Raw genomic sequence first — 15,306 nt, forward strand, 5'->3', positions numbered from 1 at the left:
ACTAGGCCGAACTCAGGCTGTGCCACGTGCACTATTAACTAGGCCGAACTCAGGCTGTGCCACGTGCACTATTAACTAGGCCTCACTCAGGCTGTGCCACGTGCACTATTAACTAGGCCGAACTCAGGCTGTGCCACGTGCACTATTAACTAGGCCTCACTCAGGCTGTGCCACGTGCACTATTAACTAGGCTGAACTCAGGCTGTGCCACGTGCACTATTAACTAGGCCGAACTCGGGCTGTGCCACGTGCACTATTAACTAGGCCGAACTCAGGCTGTGCCACGTGCACTATTAACTAGGTCTCACTCAGGCTGTGTCACGTGCACTATTAACTAGGCCCGACACCAAGGCTCGAGCATGTGCACGACAATCAAATCGGCATACCTAGACGATGACCAGGCAACAAAATTCGATCAGCACCGGGTCCTTCATTGGCGGAGAGCCATAACGGTAAAAAAACAAACACACCAGCATTGTACCTACACGAGCGTCTGACCCAAGCAAACGAAGGGGGGAAAAAAGGTCAACTAAATTACGGACCACGATGTTGGTGATGGACGGCCTGATTGCTCGTGCCAAATAAAAAATAAAAACCTCAACACGACGGTCGGACGATTGCGGAAACGCATCCCCACCTGCCGCAGATCCTCAGTCGCCAATTTTTTTTTACCAAACCCCATCCCTACCCCCCCACCCCGGACCAAAATTCCCACACGAACAAAGTCGACATCGCCACAGCGTTCCCCATGTCGGGAGGGAAAAACCCCATCTCCGTCTGGATTTGTGCGCGTTTTTAAAATATATATATTCTGTGTATTATTTGGGTCTTTCGGTAAAGAAAAAAAATATAAAAAACTACAACGTTTCGATCACAACTCAAGCGATCGTCTTGGAACCTATCTACGTGACTTTACCGAAAGACCCAAAGAACATGAATTACTGCAGTCACGAAAGCTTTAAGTCAAAACATATTCCCAAAAGTGAGGGTACGTAGGGGTTATTTAATTTGATTTAACAAATGCTCAAACTGACCTTTCCAATAAAAAGGCATGCACCATCCTCGACTTCTTTGTTAAAATTAATGCAGGACTTGTTTTTAAAAAGATTAACATTCACCAGTCGCGTTTTTGTCTCGAATCAGCCCAATTTTCTGAATCTAAAAAGGAAGACAAATTGATAAGAATTCATAGTAATAGATAAAACATTAATTTAAGTTAATGAAAATTAATAAAAAAATAAGTAAAAAATGTCACGCCAGTGTTGAAATAAATATCATGACCCTGTGCATCTTCACTTTTGGGGCCACCCTTGTACACGTGGCCTGTACAACTATTCCATCTTCTTGGTTCTTTCGGTAAAGTCACGTAGAAGGAAAATGATAAAATAATAATAAAATAATACAAATAAAACATAAGAAAGTAGTTATTTTACTATGGTTTTTTTAATAAAACATAATAAAATAATTATTTTAAAATAAATGTAATGTTTTATTTTTATTATTTTATTATTTCCCTTCTACGTGATGACTTTACCGAAATAACCAAGAAGATCAATCCCTGCTGCAGTCACGAAAGCTTTACATCGAAATTTATTCCATCTTCTTTAAAAAGGAACGTTAAAAACCATCCGCGCGAAGCAACCCGCGTCGTTTTTGCGGAACGGCGGGTGGGGGGGGGGGTGTCAATGTCGTTGCTGTTGAGGGGAGGGGGGGGCTGTCAATGCCTCCCGGATATTTCGGTCGACCCAATCTCCTCCTGGTGGGGAGTATTGATAGAGGAACTTCCCGCCTCAAACATTCGGCTCGCGCCTCAGCGGCCACTTGTGCATCTCGCCGGTTCTTTTTCTTGAACTTGTGCGCATTTTGCGATGGCTCCAGGTTGTGTGTAGAAGGGGGGGGGGGGGGTGGGGTGCGGGGAGTTCATCGGAAGAGGGACCCCGCCGCTCTTCATCAAGGAATGTAGTAGCAATGGCAAACTGGTCGCCAAGGCGTTGACGCCACGGCTGTTTGCCCCCACAGCGGTCCAGCTACCGCCCGCTCTCAGAGTCGCCTCTCAGAACCTCCCCACCGATAGCGGTGAAGACGCTGTCCCGAGCGCCGTCGGCTTTGCCGCCGGTAAATTCCAGCAGCTGCGTGTGTGTGTGCGCGCGATCGCGCGTGTGGTGTGTTGATGTGTCGTAAGCCCTCCCTCCTCCACTCGACTTGGTCAAATAAATAGGGGTGAGGTTGGTAGTGGTGGGTGGGGTCAGTGGGGGTAGGAGTGGGTGGGGTCAGTGGGGAGTAAGGGTTAGGGAGGGTAGGGTTTGGGCAGCATCATGAACGATGGCAAAGATATTTAAAATGGCCACGCCGTGTCGCGGAGGGGCATACGACACACAGCCACTCCGCTCGTAAATCTCAAACTCCAAACAATGTCCGGCACAGCACCCCAGACCCCTAACCCTGCACCGGGCACGGACGGATCGCATATCTTCACCACTGTGTCACACGCATTCCACCGAGTGCTCAACGTCCGATCGCCATGTCATCGTGTTCCCTCCCCCCCCCTCCCCGTAGTTTGTTTATACAACATTCCCCCCTTTCCACCCCCACATAAATACACGACTCCCGAGATCACTGGATGGCATATGGACGTCCCAGGACAGCTAAGACAATGACGACGACCCTGCGCAAAACTTGGGGCCGGTTAGTGATGACCTTAGCGGCCTCTAGCAGCCCAAGTGGCCCTGCAGGAAGGAGGAGATGCCTTGGCTGGATGGCTTAGATTTTCCAGGACGGCTACACCTTCTCAACGACGACGACCCAAAACTTGGGGCCAGCTGGCGATGGCCGCCCTGGTGGCTCGCCCTAGCGGCCCTGCGGAAAGGAGGAGGAGGAGGAAGAGGAGGAAGGGAAAGGGACGCCTGGCTGGATGGCGGCGGCGGGCGACGCGGGCACCAGAAAGAGGTCGAAGACGCTCTTGTTGGGCGGCATGATGCCGTAAACTCGCTCGTAGTCGAGGAACGTGGGCACCTGGTAGAGGAGACCCGCCTCGCGCGACCTCACCCAGTACGACACCAGCTGCAGCGGCGGGGACGACGGATTCAACGACGATGACGACACGGTGGAGGACGGCGAGGGGGAGGGGGAACAGGACAGCGAAGGTGGCGATCGGTACGCGGGGAGAGCGGGGAGAGTGGCGTCACCGCCGCCGCCGCTGCCGAGGAAAGCCAGCGAGTCCGGACCGGCGGGTGGCGCCACCGCATTGGGGGGCGTGAACTTGGAGTGCGAAGCCGGCAGCTCCCAGGGGACCAGCGCCTGCGGGGCCGGGCTGCCGTACGCGACGGCGGTGGCCACGTTGCCATGGGGGTAACCGTGGGCGGCGACCACGTTTCCGTAACCGTGGGCGGCGGCCACGTTTCCGTAACCGTGGGCGGCGGCCACGTTGCTGTAACCGTGGGCGGCGGCCACGTTTCCGTAACCGTGGGCGGCGGCCACGTTTCCGTAACCATGGGCGGCGGCCACGTTTCCGTAACCGTGGGCGGTGGCCACGTTGCCAAGGGCGTAACCGTGGGCGGCGGCCACGTTGCCATGGGCGTAACCGTGGGCGGCCGCTACGTTGCCATGGGCGTAACCGTGGGCGGCGGCCATGTTGCCGTAACCGACAGCGGTGGCCACGTTGTAATTGTTACCGAGCGCCGCGTTTGCGTTGCCGGGCTGGCACTGCCACGGCTGCGCCAGCCACGCCGCGTGCCACGAGCGGCGCCCCTCGGCGTCGGCGGCGGCGTCAGCCGACGACGCCGACGATGATGAGGAGGAGGAGGATGATGCGGACGAGGAGGGAATTGCCATGCCGAGCGGCCGCTGGCCATCGCCCCCCGTGTCCCGGCGCTCGTGGTGGCGGCGGCGGCGCTGGCACTGCCGTTCGCCCGCCTGGTGCCGGTGCCGACGCCGGCGCTGCCCCGCGGGAGACACGAGGGCCATGCAGACGTCCACGGGGCCTGGCGGTGGCGGTGGCCCCACTCCGGGGGCGGGCGACGGCGAGCGGGAGAACGGCGACGAGGCGAGGGAGGAGGAGGAGGAGGAGGCAGACGACGACGAGCGAGAGACGGCGGGCGACGAATCAGATTTGTCCGCTCGTAGCGGGCGATGCACGGCGGCGGCGGTGGTGGTGGTGGAGGACACCAACGGCAGCTGCTGCTGCTGGTGGGAGTAGAACTCGGTGGGCAGCTGCTGGTAGGTGGCGCCGGCGGCAGTGGGCACATGACCACAGGTGGAAGAGGACGAGGAGGGGGCGGAGGAGGCGGGGTGGGGGGACATGGCGGGCAGCGACGGGTGGCTCGGTAGGACCGCCGCGTCGCCCCACGCGACGACGTCATCCGGCATCGGCGGCGGCGGTAGTGCGGGCACTAGGGGCTGGTACGCCGCGGGGACCCCCGCCAACGGTGCCAGGAAGTGCCCGGCCACCGAGAGGAACGGCGTCGAGGACGACGAGGAGGAGGAGGAGGCAGCGGAGACGTCGCAGATGCTGGAGAACGGCGGCAGCAGCGGCGGCGGCGACGGGCGGAACCGCTCCAGAGCGGAGGCCAGAGCCGGGCCCGGCGCGGGCGGCGGGCGGTAGAGCGGCACCGGAGCGTCGGAGTTCGTCCAGCCGAGTTGCGGCAGCGGCTGGGACACCTCGGCTCTCGGCGCGGAAGCGGCGGCGGCGGCAACATCGCGGGCCGAAGCCTCGTCCTGGCCGGGCGAGCACGGCCAGAGGCGGAGGCTCGGGTCCAGGAGGTAGGGCCGCAGGTCCTGCGGGTACGGCGAGCGGGCCTTGCGCGACTCGGCCGTGTTCTGCCGCAGAAGGGCCTCGGGCGGTACCTTGTCGATGTCCAGTGTCCAGTGGTTGCCCTTGCATCCCGGGCGTGAAGGGTCCTTGAGCACCTGGGACCGGGGACCGTGGGGGGGGGAGGGGAGTTGAGGAGGTTTGGGTGAGCGGGCGGGCGGGCAGACGGACGGAATGTCGTGGACGGGGGAGTGGACGGAACGCAGAGGTCGCAACCGGGTACCCGATACCCGTACCCTACCCGATACCCGGCTACCCGTACCCGGGTACGGGTAGACGTTTGCGACCCTGGTGCAGCCGAGTACGGGTGGGCCGCGAGTCACTGGTGAGTCGCCGTTTGTCACTCATTTCGGGTAGGGTACCGATACGGGTAGCTGGTTCAAGTTTCACCGGTGTTGGCCGTGAGCAGGAATCGAACTCGGGTCGCCGGGTTCGTAGCGCAGCGTAGCGCTAACCGCTGCACCACCGCTCCCCACCGCTCACAGACACATGCGCACACACGCACGTAACCCACTCGCGCGTACTGCGGTGGGGAGCGGTGGTGCAGCGGTTAGCGCCGCGCTGCGCTACGAACCCGGCGACCCCAGTTTTCGATTCTCGCTCACGGCCAACACCGGTGACGACTATCTGAGCCGGTCCTGGGCCTCCCCTAGGCCTCAATTGAGTACCTGGTGCGGTGTGTGGTAAACGTCGCCACTAGGGGGAGACAAAGGCAGCCGGGCGCGGTGTCAACCACCCACCGCCTCCCTCGTGCGCCGTTCCGGCCTTCGTTAGGTTCTGCTCGCTAACGGCACTTGCCCGAGAGTCTGTTAGAGGCTACGTGGGGGATCTTTGTTGGCGGTGGCCGGTGTCGTCACCTTGGAGAAGCACTTGTTAGCCGAGAGGTTGTGGCGCACCGAGTCCCTCCAGCCCTTGTACTCGCCCGTGAAAAACGGGAACATGGAGCCGATGAGGCTGAAGATCTGAAACACGGGGAACACCGCCGCGGTCACTGTCATCACCGGTCGTTGTCATCAACGTTGTCGCAACGTTCGTCGGACGCCGCGTGGACCGCAAGGCCGGGTGACAGTCAGTGAATGATTGAGTGGGCGATTGCGTGAGTGAGCGATTGAGTGGGCGATTGAGTGGGCGATTGATTGAGTGAGCGATTGAGTGGGTGAGCGATTGAGTGGGGGATTGAATTAGTGAGCGATTGAGTGGGGGATTGAATTAGTGAGCGATTGAGTGGGCGATTGCGTGAGTGAGCGATTGAGTGGGCGATTGTGTGAGTGAGCGATTGAGTGGGCGATTGCGTGAGTGAGCGATTGAGTGGGCGATTGAGTGGGTGAGCGATTGAGTGGGCGATTGCGTGAGTGAGCGATTGAGTGGGCGATTGAGTGGGTGAGCGATTGAGTGGGGGATTGAGTGAGCGAGTGATTGAGTGGGCGATTGCGTGAGTGAGCGATTGAGTGGGGGATTGAGTGAGTGAGCGATTGAGTGGGCGATTGAGTGGGTGAGCGATTTAGTGAGCGAGCAATTGAGTGGGTGAGCGATTGAGTGAGTAAATGAGTGGGCGAACGATTGAGTGGGCAATGGAGTGAGTGGGCGATTGAGTGAGTAAATGAGTGGGCGAACGATTGAGTGGGCAATGGAGTGAGCGAGCGATTGAGTGAGTAAATGAGTGGGCGAACGATTGAGTGGGCAATGGAGTGAGTGGGCGATTGAGTGAGTGGGCGATTGAGTGAGTGGGCGATTGAGTGAGTGAGCGATTGAGTGGGGGATTGAGTGGGTGAGCGATTTAGTGAGCGAGCAATTGAGTGGGTGAGCGATTGAGTGAGTAAATGAGTGGGCGAACGATTGAGTGGGCAATGGAGTGAGTGGGCGATTGAGTGAGTGAGCGATTGAGTGGGGGATTGAGTGAGCGAGTGATTGAGTGGGCTATTGAGTGGGTGAGCGATTTAGTGAGTGAGCAATTGAGTGAGTAAATGAGTGGGCGAACGATTGAGTGGGCAATGGAGTGAGTGGGCGATTGAGTGAGTGAGCGATTGAGTGGGGGATTGAGTGGGTGAGCGATTGAGTGGGGGATTGAGTGAGCGAGTGATTGAGTGGGCGATTGCGTGAGTGAGCGATTGAGTGGGGGATTGAGTGAGTGAGCGATTGAGTGGGCGATTGAGTGGGTGAGCGATTTAGTGAGCGAGCAATTGAGTGGGTGAGCGATTGAGTGAGTAAATGAGTGGGCGAACGATTGAGTGGGCAATGGAGTGAGTGGGCGATTGAGTGAGTAAATGAGTGGGCGAACGATTGAGTGGGCAATGGAGTGAGCGAGCGATTGAGTGAGTAAATGAGTGGGCGAACGATTGAGTGGGCAATGGAGTGAGTGGGCGATTGAGTGAGTGGGCGATTGAGTGAGTGGGCGATTGAGTGAGTGAGCGATTGAGTGGGGGATTGAGTGGGTGAGCGATTTAGTGAGCGAGCAATTGAGTGGGTGAGCGATTGAGTGAGTAAATGAGTGGGCGAACGATTGAGTGGGCAATGGAGTGAGTGGGCGATTGAGTGAGTGAGCGATTGAGTGGGGGATTGAGTGAGCGAGTGATTGAGTGGGCTATTGAGTGGGTGAGCGATTTAGTGAGTGAGCAATTGAGTGAGTAAATGAGTGGGCGAACGATTGAGTGGGCAATGGAGTGAGTGGGCGATTGAGTGAGTGAGCGATTGAGTGGGGGATTGAGTGAGCGAGTGATTGAGTGGGCTATTGAGTGGGTGAGCGATTTAGTGAGTGAGCAATTGAGTGGGTGAGCGATTGAGTGAGCAAGCGATTGAATGATTAAGCGATTGAGCATTTGAGAGAGTGAGCAATTGGTGAGAGAGCGAGCGAGCGACTGAGCGAGTTAGCAATCGAGTGAGCGAGCGGTGTAAGTGAACGATCGAGCGATTGAGTGGGAGATTGAGTGGGCCATTCAGTGAGTGAGCGTGTAATTGAGCGAGTGAGCGATTGAGTGGGGGGCTGAGTGAGTGATTGAGCGAATAAGGAATTGAGTGAGCGAGGGATTGAGTGTGCGGTTGAGCAAGCGTGCGATTGAGTGGGAGATTGAGTGGGAGATTGAGTGGCCAATTGAGTGGGTGAGCGATTGGTACGAGCGAGTGGTGCGAAAGTGAGCGAGTGATTGAATGATTAAGCGATTGAGCAATTGAGAGAGTGAGCAATTGGTGAGAGAGTGAGCGAGCGACTGAGCGAGTTGGCAATTGAGTGAGCGAGCGGTGCAAGTGAAAGATCGAGTGAATGAGTCGGTGATTGAGCAAGCGTGCGATTGAGTGGGAGATTGAGTGGGCCATTCAGTGAGTGAGCGTGTAATTGAGTGAGTGAGCGATTGAGTGGGGGGCTGAGTAAGCAATTGAGTGAGTAAGCAATTGAGTGAGCGAGGGATTGAATGATTAAGCGATTGAGCATTTGAGAGAGTGAGCAATTGGTGATAGAGTGAGCGAGCGACTGAGCGAGTTGGCAATTGAGTGAGCGAGCGGTGCAAGTGAAAGATTGAGCGAGCGAGTCAGCGATTGAGCAAGCGTGCGATTGAGTGGGAGATTGAGTGGGCCATTCAGTGAGTGAGCGTTTAATTGAGTGAGTGAGCGATTGAGTGGGGGGCTGAGTAAGCGATTGAGTGAGTAAGCAATTGAGTGAGTAAGCAATTGAGTGAGTAAGCAATTGAGTGAGTTAGCAATTGAGTGAGTTAGCAATTGAGTGAGTTAGCAATTGAGTGAGTTAGCAATTGAGTGAGTTAGCAATTGAGTGAGTTAGCAATTGAGTGAGTTAGCAATTGAGTGAGCAAGTGATTGAGTGGGCGATTGAGTGAGCGAGCGATTGAATGATTAAGCGATTGAGCATTTGAGAGAGTGAGCAATTGGTGAGAGAGTGAGCGAGCGACTGAGCGAGTTGGCAATTGAGTGAGCGAGCGAATGAGTCAGCGATTGAGCAAACGTGCGATTGAGTGTGAGATTGAGTGGGAAATTGAGTGGGTGAGCGATTGGTACGAGCGAGTGGAGCGAAAGTGAGCGAGCGATTGAATGATTAAGCGATTGAGCATTTGAGAGAGTGAGCAATTGGCGAGAGAGCGAGCGAGCGACTGAGCGAGTTAGCAATCGAGTGAGCGAGCGGTGTAAGTGAACGATCGAGCGATTGAGTGGGAGATTGAGTGGGCCATTCAGTGAGTGAGCGTGTAATTGAGCGAGTGAGCGATTGAGTGGGGGGCTGAGTGAGTGATTGAGCGAATAAGGAATTGAGTGAGCGAGGGATTGAGTGTGCGGTTGAGCAAGCGTGCGATTGAGTGGGAGATTGAGTGGCCAATTGAGTGGGTGAGCGATTGGTACGAGCGAGTGGTGCGAGAGTGAGCGAGCGATTGAATGATTAAGCGATTGAGCAATTGAGAGAGTGAGCAATTGGTGAGAGTGAGCGAGCGACTGAGCGAGTTAGCAATTGAGTGAGCGAGCGAATGAATCAGCGATTGAGCAAACGTGCGATTGAGTAGGAGATTGAGTGGGCCATTCAGTGATTGAGCGTGTAATTGAGCGAGTGAGCGATTGAGTGGGGGGTTGAGTGAGTGTGATTGAGTAAGCAATTGAGTGAGCGAGCGAATGAGTCAGCGATTGAGCAAGCGTGCGATTGAGTGGGAGATTGAGTGGGCCATTCAGTGAGTGAGCGTTTAATTGAGTGAGTGAGCGATTGAGTGGGGGGCTGAGTAAGCGATTGAGTGAGTAAGCAATTGAGTGAGTAAGCAATTGAGTGAGTTAGCAATTGAGTGAGTTAGCAATTGAGTGAGTTAGCAATTGAGTGAGTTAGCAATTGAGTGAGTTAGCAATTGAGTGAGTTAGCAATTGAGTGAGTTAGCAATTGAGTGAGTAAGCAATTGAGTGAGTTAGCAATTGAGTGAGTTAGCAATTGAGTGAGTAAGCAATTGAGTGAGTTAGCAATTGAGTGAGTTAGCAATTGAGTGAGTTAGCAATTGAGTGAGCAAGTGATTGAGTGGGCGATTGAGTGAGCGAGCGATTGAGTGGGAGATTGAGTGAGTTAGCAATTGAGTGAGTTAGCAATTGAGTGAGTTAGCAATTGAGTGAGTTAGCAATTGAGTGAGTTAGCAATTGAGTGAGTTAGCAATTGAGTGAGTTAGCAATTGAGTGAGTAAGCAATTGAGTGAGTTAGCAATTGAGTGAGTTAGCAATTGAGTGAGTTAGCAATTGAGTGAGTTAGCAATTGAGTGAGTTAGCAATTGAGTGAGTTAGCAATTGAGTGAGTAAGCAATTGAGTGAGCAAGTGATTGAGTGGGCGATTGAGTGAGCGAGCGATTGAGTGAGTTAGCAATTGAGTGAGTTAGCAATTGAGTGAGTTAGCAATTGAGTGAGTTAGCAATTGAGTGAGTTAGCAATTGAGTGAGCAAGTGATTGAGTGGGCGATTGAGTGAGCGAGCGATTGAGTGAGTTAGCAATTGAGTGAGTTAGCAATTGATTGAGTGAGCAATTGAGTGAGTTAGCAATTGAGTGAGTTAGCAATTGAGTGAGTTAGCAATTGAGTGAGTTAGCAATTGAGTGAGCAAGTGATTGAGTGGGCGATTGAGTGAGCGAGCGATTGAGTGAGTTAGCAATTGAGTGAGTTAGCAATTGAGTGAGTTAGCAATTGAGTGAGTTAGCAATTGAGTGAGTAAGCAATTGAGTGAGCAAGTGATTGAGTGGGCGATTGAGTGAGCGAGCGATTGAGTGAGTTAGCAATTGAGTGAGTTAGCAATTGAGTGAGTTAGCAATTGAGTGAGTTAGCAATTGAGTGAGCAAGTGATTGAGTGGGCGATTGAGTGAGCGAGCAATTGAGTGAGTTAGCAATTGAGTGAGTTAGCAATTGAGTGAGTTAGCAATTGAGTGAGTTAGCAATTGAGTGAGTTAGCAATTGAGTGAGTTAGCAATTGAGTGAGCAAGTGATTGAGTGGGCGATTGAGTGAGCGAGCGATTGAGTGAGTTAGCAATTGAGTGAGTAAGCAATTGAGTGAGTTAGCAATTGAGTGAGTTAGCAATTGAGTGAGTAAGCAATTGAGTGAGTTAGCAATTGAGTGAGTAAGCAATTGAGTGAGTTAGCAATTGAGTGAGTTAGCAATTGAGTGAGTTAGCAATTGAGTGAGTTAGCAATTGAGTGAGTTAGCAATTGAGTGAGTTAGCAATTGAGTGAGTTAGCAATTGAGTGAGTTAGCAATTGAGTGAGTAAGCAATTGAGTGAGTTAGCAATTGAGTGAGCAAGTGATTGAGTGGGCGATTGAGTGAGCGAGCGATTGAGTGAGTTAGCAATTGAGTGAGTTAGCAATTGAGTGAGTTAGCAATTGAGTGAGTTAGCAATTGAGTGAGTAAGCAATTGAGTGAGCGAGCGATTGAGTGAGTTAGCAATTGAGTGAGTAAGCAATTGAGTGAGTTAGCAATTGAGTGAGTTAGCAATTGAGTGAGCGAGCGATTGAGTGAGTTAGCAATTGAGTGAGTTAGCAATTGAGTGAGTTAGCAATTGAGTGAGTAAGCAATTGAGTGAGCGAGCGATTGAGTGAGTTAGCAATTGAGTGAGTAAGCAATTGAGTGAGTTAGCAATTGAGTGAGTTAGCAATTGAGTGAGCGAGCGATTGAGTGGGTGAGCGATTGGCACGAGCGAGTGGTGCGAAAGTGAGCGAGTGATTGAATGATTAAGCGATTGAGCAATTGAGAGAGTGAGCAATTGGCGAGAGAGTGAGCGAGCGACTGAGCGAGTTGGCAATTGAGTGAGCGAGCGGTGCAAGTGAAAGATCGAGTGAATGAGTCGGTGATTGAGTAAGCGTGCGATTGAGTGGGAGATTGAGTGGGCCATTCAGTGAGTGAGCGTTTAATTGAGTGAGTGAGCGATTGAGTGGGGGTTGAGTAAGCGATTGAGTGAGTAAGCAATTGAGTGAGTAAGCAATTGAGTGAGCAAGGGATTGAGTGCGCGGTTGAGCAAGCGTGCGATTGAGTGGGAGATTGAGCGAGTGGAGCGATTGGTACGAGCGAGTGGTGCGAAAGTGAGCGAGCGATTGAATGATTAAGCGATTGAGCATTTGAGAGAGTGAGCAATTGGCGAGAGAGTGAGCGAGCGACTGAGCGAGTTAGCAATCGAGCGAGCGAGCGGTGCAAGTGAAAGATTGAGTGAGCGAGTCAGCGATTGAGCGAGCGAGTCAGCGATTGAGCGAGCGAGTCAGCGATTGAGCGAGCGAGTCAGCGATTGAGCGAGCGAGTCAGCGATTGAGCGAGCGAGTCAGCGATTGAGCGAGCGAGTCAGCGATTGAGCGAGCGAGTCAGCGATTGAGCGAGCGAGTCAGCGATTGAGCGAGCGAGTCAGCGATTGAGCGAGCGAGTCAGCGATTGAGCGAGCGAGTCAGCGATTGAGCGAGCGAGTCAGCGATTGAGCGAGCGAGTCAGCGATTGAGCGAGCGAGTCAGCGATTGAGCGAGCGTGTCAGCGAATGAGCGAGCGTCCTACCTGTCGGAGCGTGAGCTGCAGCTCCGTTGAGCGTGTGATCGCCAGGCAGATGAGCGCCACGTACGAGTACGGAGGCTTGGGGTAGCGCTGGTAGTTCCTCTTGTTTCTCTCCGTTTTGCCAGATTCCTGTCCTCCGTCACCACCGCCGCCACCACCGGCGCAATCGGCGTGTTCCATATCTTCCACCTAAACGGCATGAGGGGGGGGGGGGTGGGGATAGGTCGCACGAACAATCACGATGATGTGCTACTGCCGGTGATCTTGTGGTTGGTCTCCCTTACTCTCTCTCTCACGGGGGGGTGCTCATGATGGTCTTGAGTCCCTGAGTTCGAGTCCTGGGTCTGGGCATCTCTCTTTAACTTTTAGAAGACCCATAGACTCGCCACACAGAGACCCACAGACTCGCCACACAGAGACCCACAGACTCGTCACACAGAGACCCATAGACTCACCACACAGACCCATAGACTCACTACACAGACTCACCACACAGAGACCCATAGACTCACCACACAGAGACCCATAGACTCACCACACAGAGACCCATAGACTCGCCATACAGAGACCCATAGACTCGCCACACAGAGACCCATAGACTCACCACACAGACCCATAGACTCACTACACAGACCCATAGACTCGCCACACAGAGACCCACAGACTCACCACACAGAGACCCACAGACTCACTACACAGAGACCCACAGACTCACCACACAGAGACCCATAGACTCACCACACAGACTCACCACACAGAGACCCACACACTCACCACACAGAGACCCATAGACTTCAACCCACGTCTCGTCCGTGGTGAGCGTGCATCAGTGGATCACCTGTGGGTGGATCGGCTCTGGGTGGAGCATGGGAGGCAGCGCCGTGTCGTCCTCTTCCATCTCCACCTCGTGGTTTGTGGAGTCCATCGCTCCTCGGGGGAGCGGGTGGGTGAGCGGTTTGGTGGACTCTCTGGTTGGTTGGCCGAGCAGCTGGTTAGGTGGTGGACTAACCAGGAAGCGAGTTGGCGGACCAGCGCATGTATTACCGGACGTGTGACTGGAATAGTGGACCAGTTGCTGGACCAGTAGCTGGACTCGTGCCTGGACGAGTGGTCCAGTGGATGGACTAGTGGATGGACCAGTGGATGGACTATTGGACCAGTGGTTGGACCAGTGGATGGACCAGTGGATGGACCAGTGGTTGGACCAGTGGTTGGACCAGTGGATGGACCAGTGGTTGGACTAGTGGAACAGTGGGTGGACTAGTGGATGGACCAGTGGATGGACCAGTGGATGGACTAGTGGATGGATGAGTGGACCTGTTGATGGACTAGTGGTCCAGTGGATGGACTAGTGGATGGACCAGTGGATGGACCAGTGGATGGACCAGTGGTTGGACCAGTGGGTGGACGAGTGGACCAGTGGGTGGACGAGTGGACCAGTGGGTGGACGAGTAGATGAACGAGTGGACCAGTGGGTGGACTAGTGGTGAAGCTGTTGGTGAACTACCAGGCCTGTCAGTGGCTCTGCTTGGTGGACCGTGCGGCTCTTGGGGCTACCGAATGGTTGGACTGCGGGTGGACCATAGGTGGACCGTGGGTGGACCATGGATGGACTATGGGTGGACTATGGGTGGACTATGGGTGACTGTCCATTCAGTCCCCCTTGAGCAGAGCTAGAGTCGCCCGAAAATGTTGCCCATAACCTGCGGAGCACGGAGCACGGGAGGAGGGCGATGGTCAGTCCGGGTGGACACGGAGCGCGATGGTCGTGCAACTGGGAGCCATAGACTCGCACAGACCCATAGACTCGCACAGACACCCGTAGACTTGCATAGAGATCCATAGACTCGCACAGACACCCGTAGACTGGCAAAGAGACCCAGAGACTCACACAGACACCCGTAGACTTGCATAGAGATCCATAGACTCGCACAGACACCCGTAGACTCGCACAGACCCATAGACTCACACAGACACCCGTAGACTTGCATAGAGATCCATAGACTCGCACAGACACCCGTAGACTTGCATAGAGATCCATAGACTCGCACAGACACCCGTAGACTTGCATAGAGATCCATAGACTCGCACAGACACCCGTAGACTGGCAAAGAGACCCAGAGACTCACACAGACACCCGTAGACTTGCATAGAGATCCATAGACTCACACAGAGACCCGTAGACTTGCATAGAGATCCATAGACTCACACAGAGACCCGTAGACTCGCACAGACCCATAGACTCACACAGACACCCGTAGACTTGCATAGAGATCCATAGACTCGCACAGACACCCGTAGACTTGCATAGAGATCCATAGACTCGCACAGACACCCGTAGACTGGCAAAGAGACCCAGAGACTCACACAGACACCCGTAGACTTGCATAGAGATCCATAGACTCGCACAGACACCCGTAGACTCGCACAGACCCATAGACTCACACAGACACCCGTAGACTTGCATAGAGATCCATAGACTCGCACAGACACCCGTAGACTTGCATAGAGATCCATAGACTCACACAGACACCCGTAGACTTGCATAGAGATCCATAGACTCGCACAGACACCCGTAGACTTGCATAGAGATCCATAGACTCGCACAGACACCCGTAGACTGGCAAAGAGACCCAGAGACTCACACAGACACCCGTAGACTTGCATAGAGATCCATAGACTCACACAGAGACCCGTAGACTTGCATAGAGATCCATAGACTCACACAGAGACCCGTAGACTCGCACAGACCCATAGACTCACACAGACACCCGTAGACTTGCATAGAGATTCATAGACTCGCACAGACACCCGTAGACTTGCATAGAGATCCATAGACTCGCACAGACACCCGTAGACTGGCAAAGAGACCCAGAGACTCACACAGACACCCGTAGACTTGTATAGAGATCCATAGACTCACACAGAGACCCGTAGACTTGCATAGAGATCCATAGACTCACACAGAGACCCGTAGACTCGCACAGACCCATAGACTCACACAGACACCCGTAGACTTGCAT

The 15,306-nt window shown here is 54.0% G+C and overlaps 1 protein-coding gene across 1 annotated transcript; it reads right to left on the minus strand.

Moving 5' to 3' along the window:
• Window positions 1-2,622: 2,622 nt before the first annotated feature.
• On the minus strand, window positions 2,623-13,502 carry LOC144952874 (uncharacterized). The gene is made up of 4 exons (XM_078883344.1): window positions 13,122-13,502; window positions 12,287-12,472; window positions 5,665-5,769; window positions 2,623-4,905 (listed from the first exon to the last, which is right to left on the minus strand). Exons 1-4 carry the CDS (start codon window positions 13,206-13,208, stop codon window positions 2,848-2,850), a joined length of 2,436 nt encoding a protein of 811 aa, XP_078739470.1. The 5' UTR covers window positions 13,209-13,502; the 3' UTR covers window positions 2,623-2,847.
• Window positions 13,503-15,306: the final 1,804 nt, after the last annotated feature.

This window comes from Lampetra fluviatilis, chromosome 70 (genome assembly GCF_964198595.1).
Source record: "Lampetra fluviatilis chromosome 70, kcLamFluv1.1, whole genome shotgun sequence".
NCBI classification, from domain to species: domain Eukaryota; kingdom Metazoa; phylum Chordata; class Hyperoartia; order Petromyzontiformes; family Petromyzontidae; genus Lampetra; species Lampetra fluviatilis.

What these genes read in the sequence shown, in the direction of transcription:
- LOC144952874 (XM_078883344.1), bottom strand. Translation starts at nt 13,208, where the DNA reads ATGGACTCCACAAACCACGAGGTGGAGATGGAAGAGGACGACACGGCG. An exon ending in TGCAGCTCACGCTCCGACAG is followed by an intron (nt 5,770 to 12,286) that starts GTAGGACGCTCG and finishes CCCGTGTTTCAG; the next exon opens with ATCTTCAGCCTCATCGGCTC. An exon ending in CTAACAAGTGCTTCTCCAAG is followed by an intron (nt 4,906 to 5,664) that starts GTGACGACACCG and finishes CCCCGGTCCCAG; the next exon opens with GTGCTCAAGGACCCTTCACG.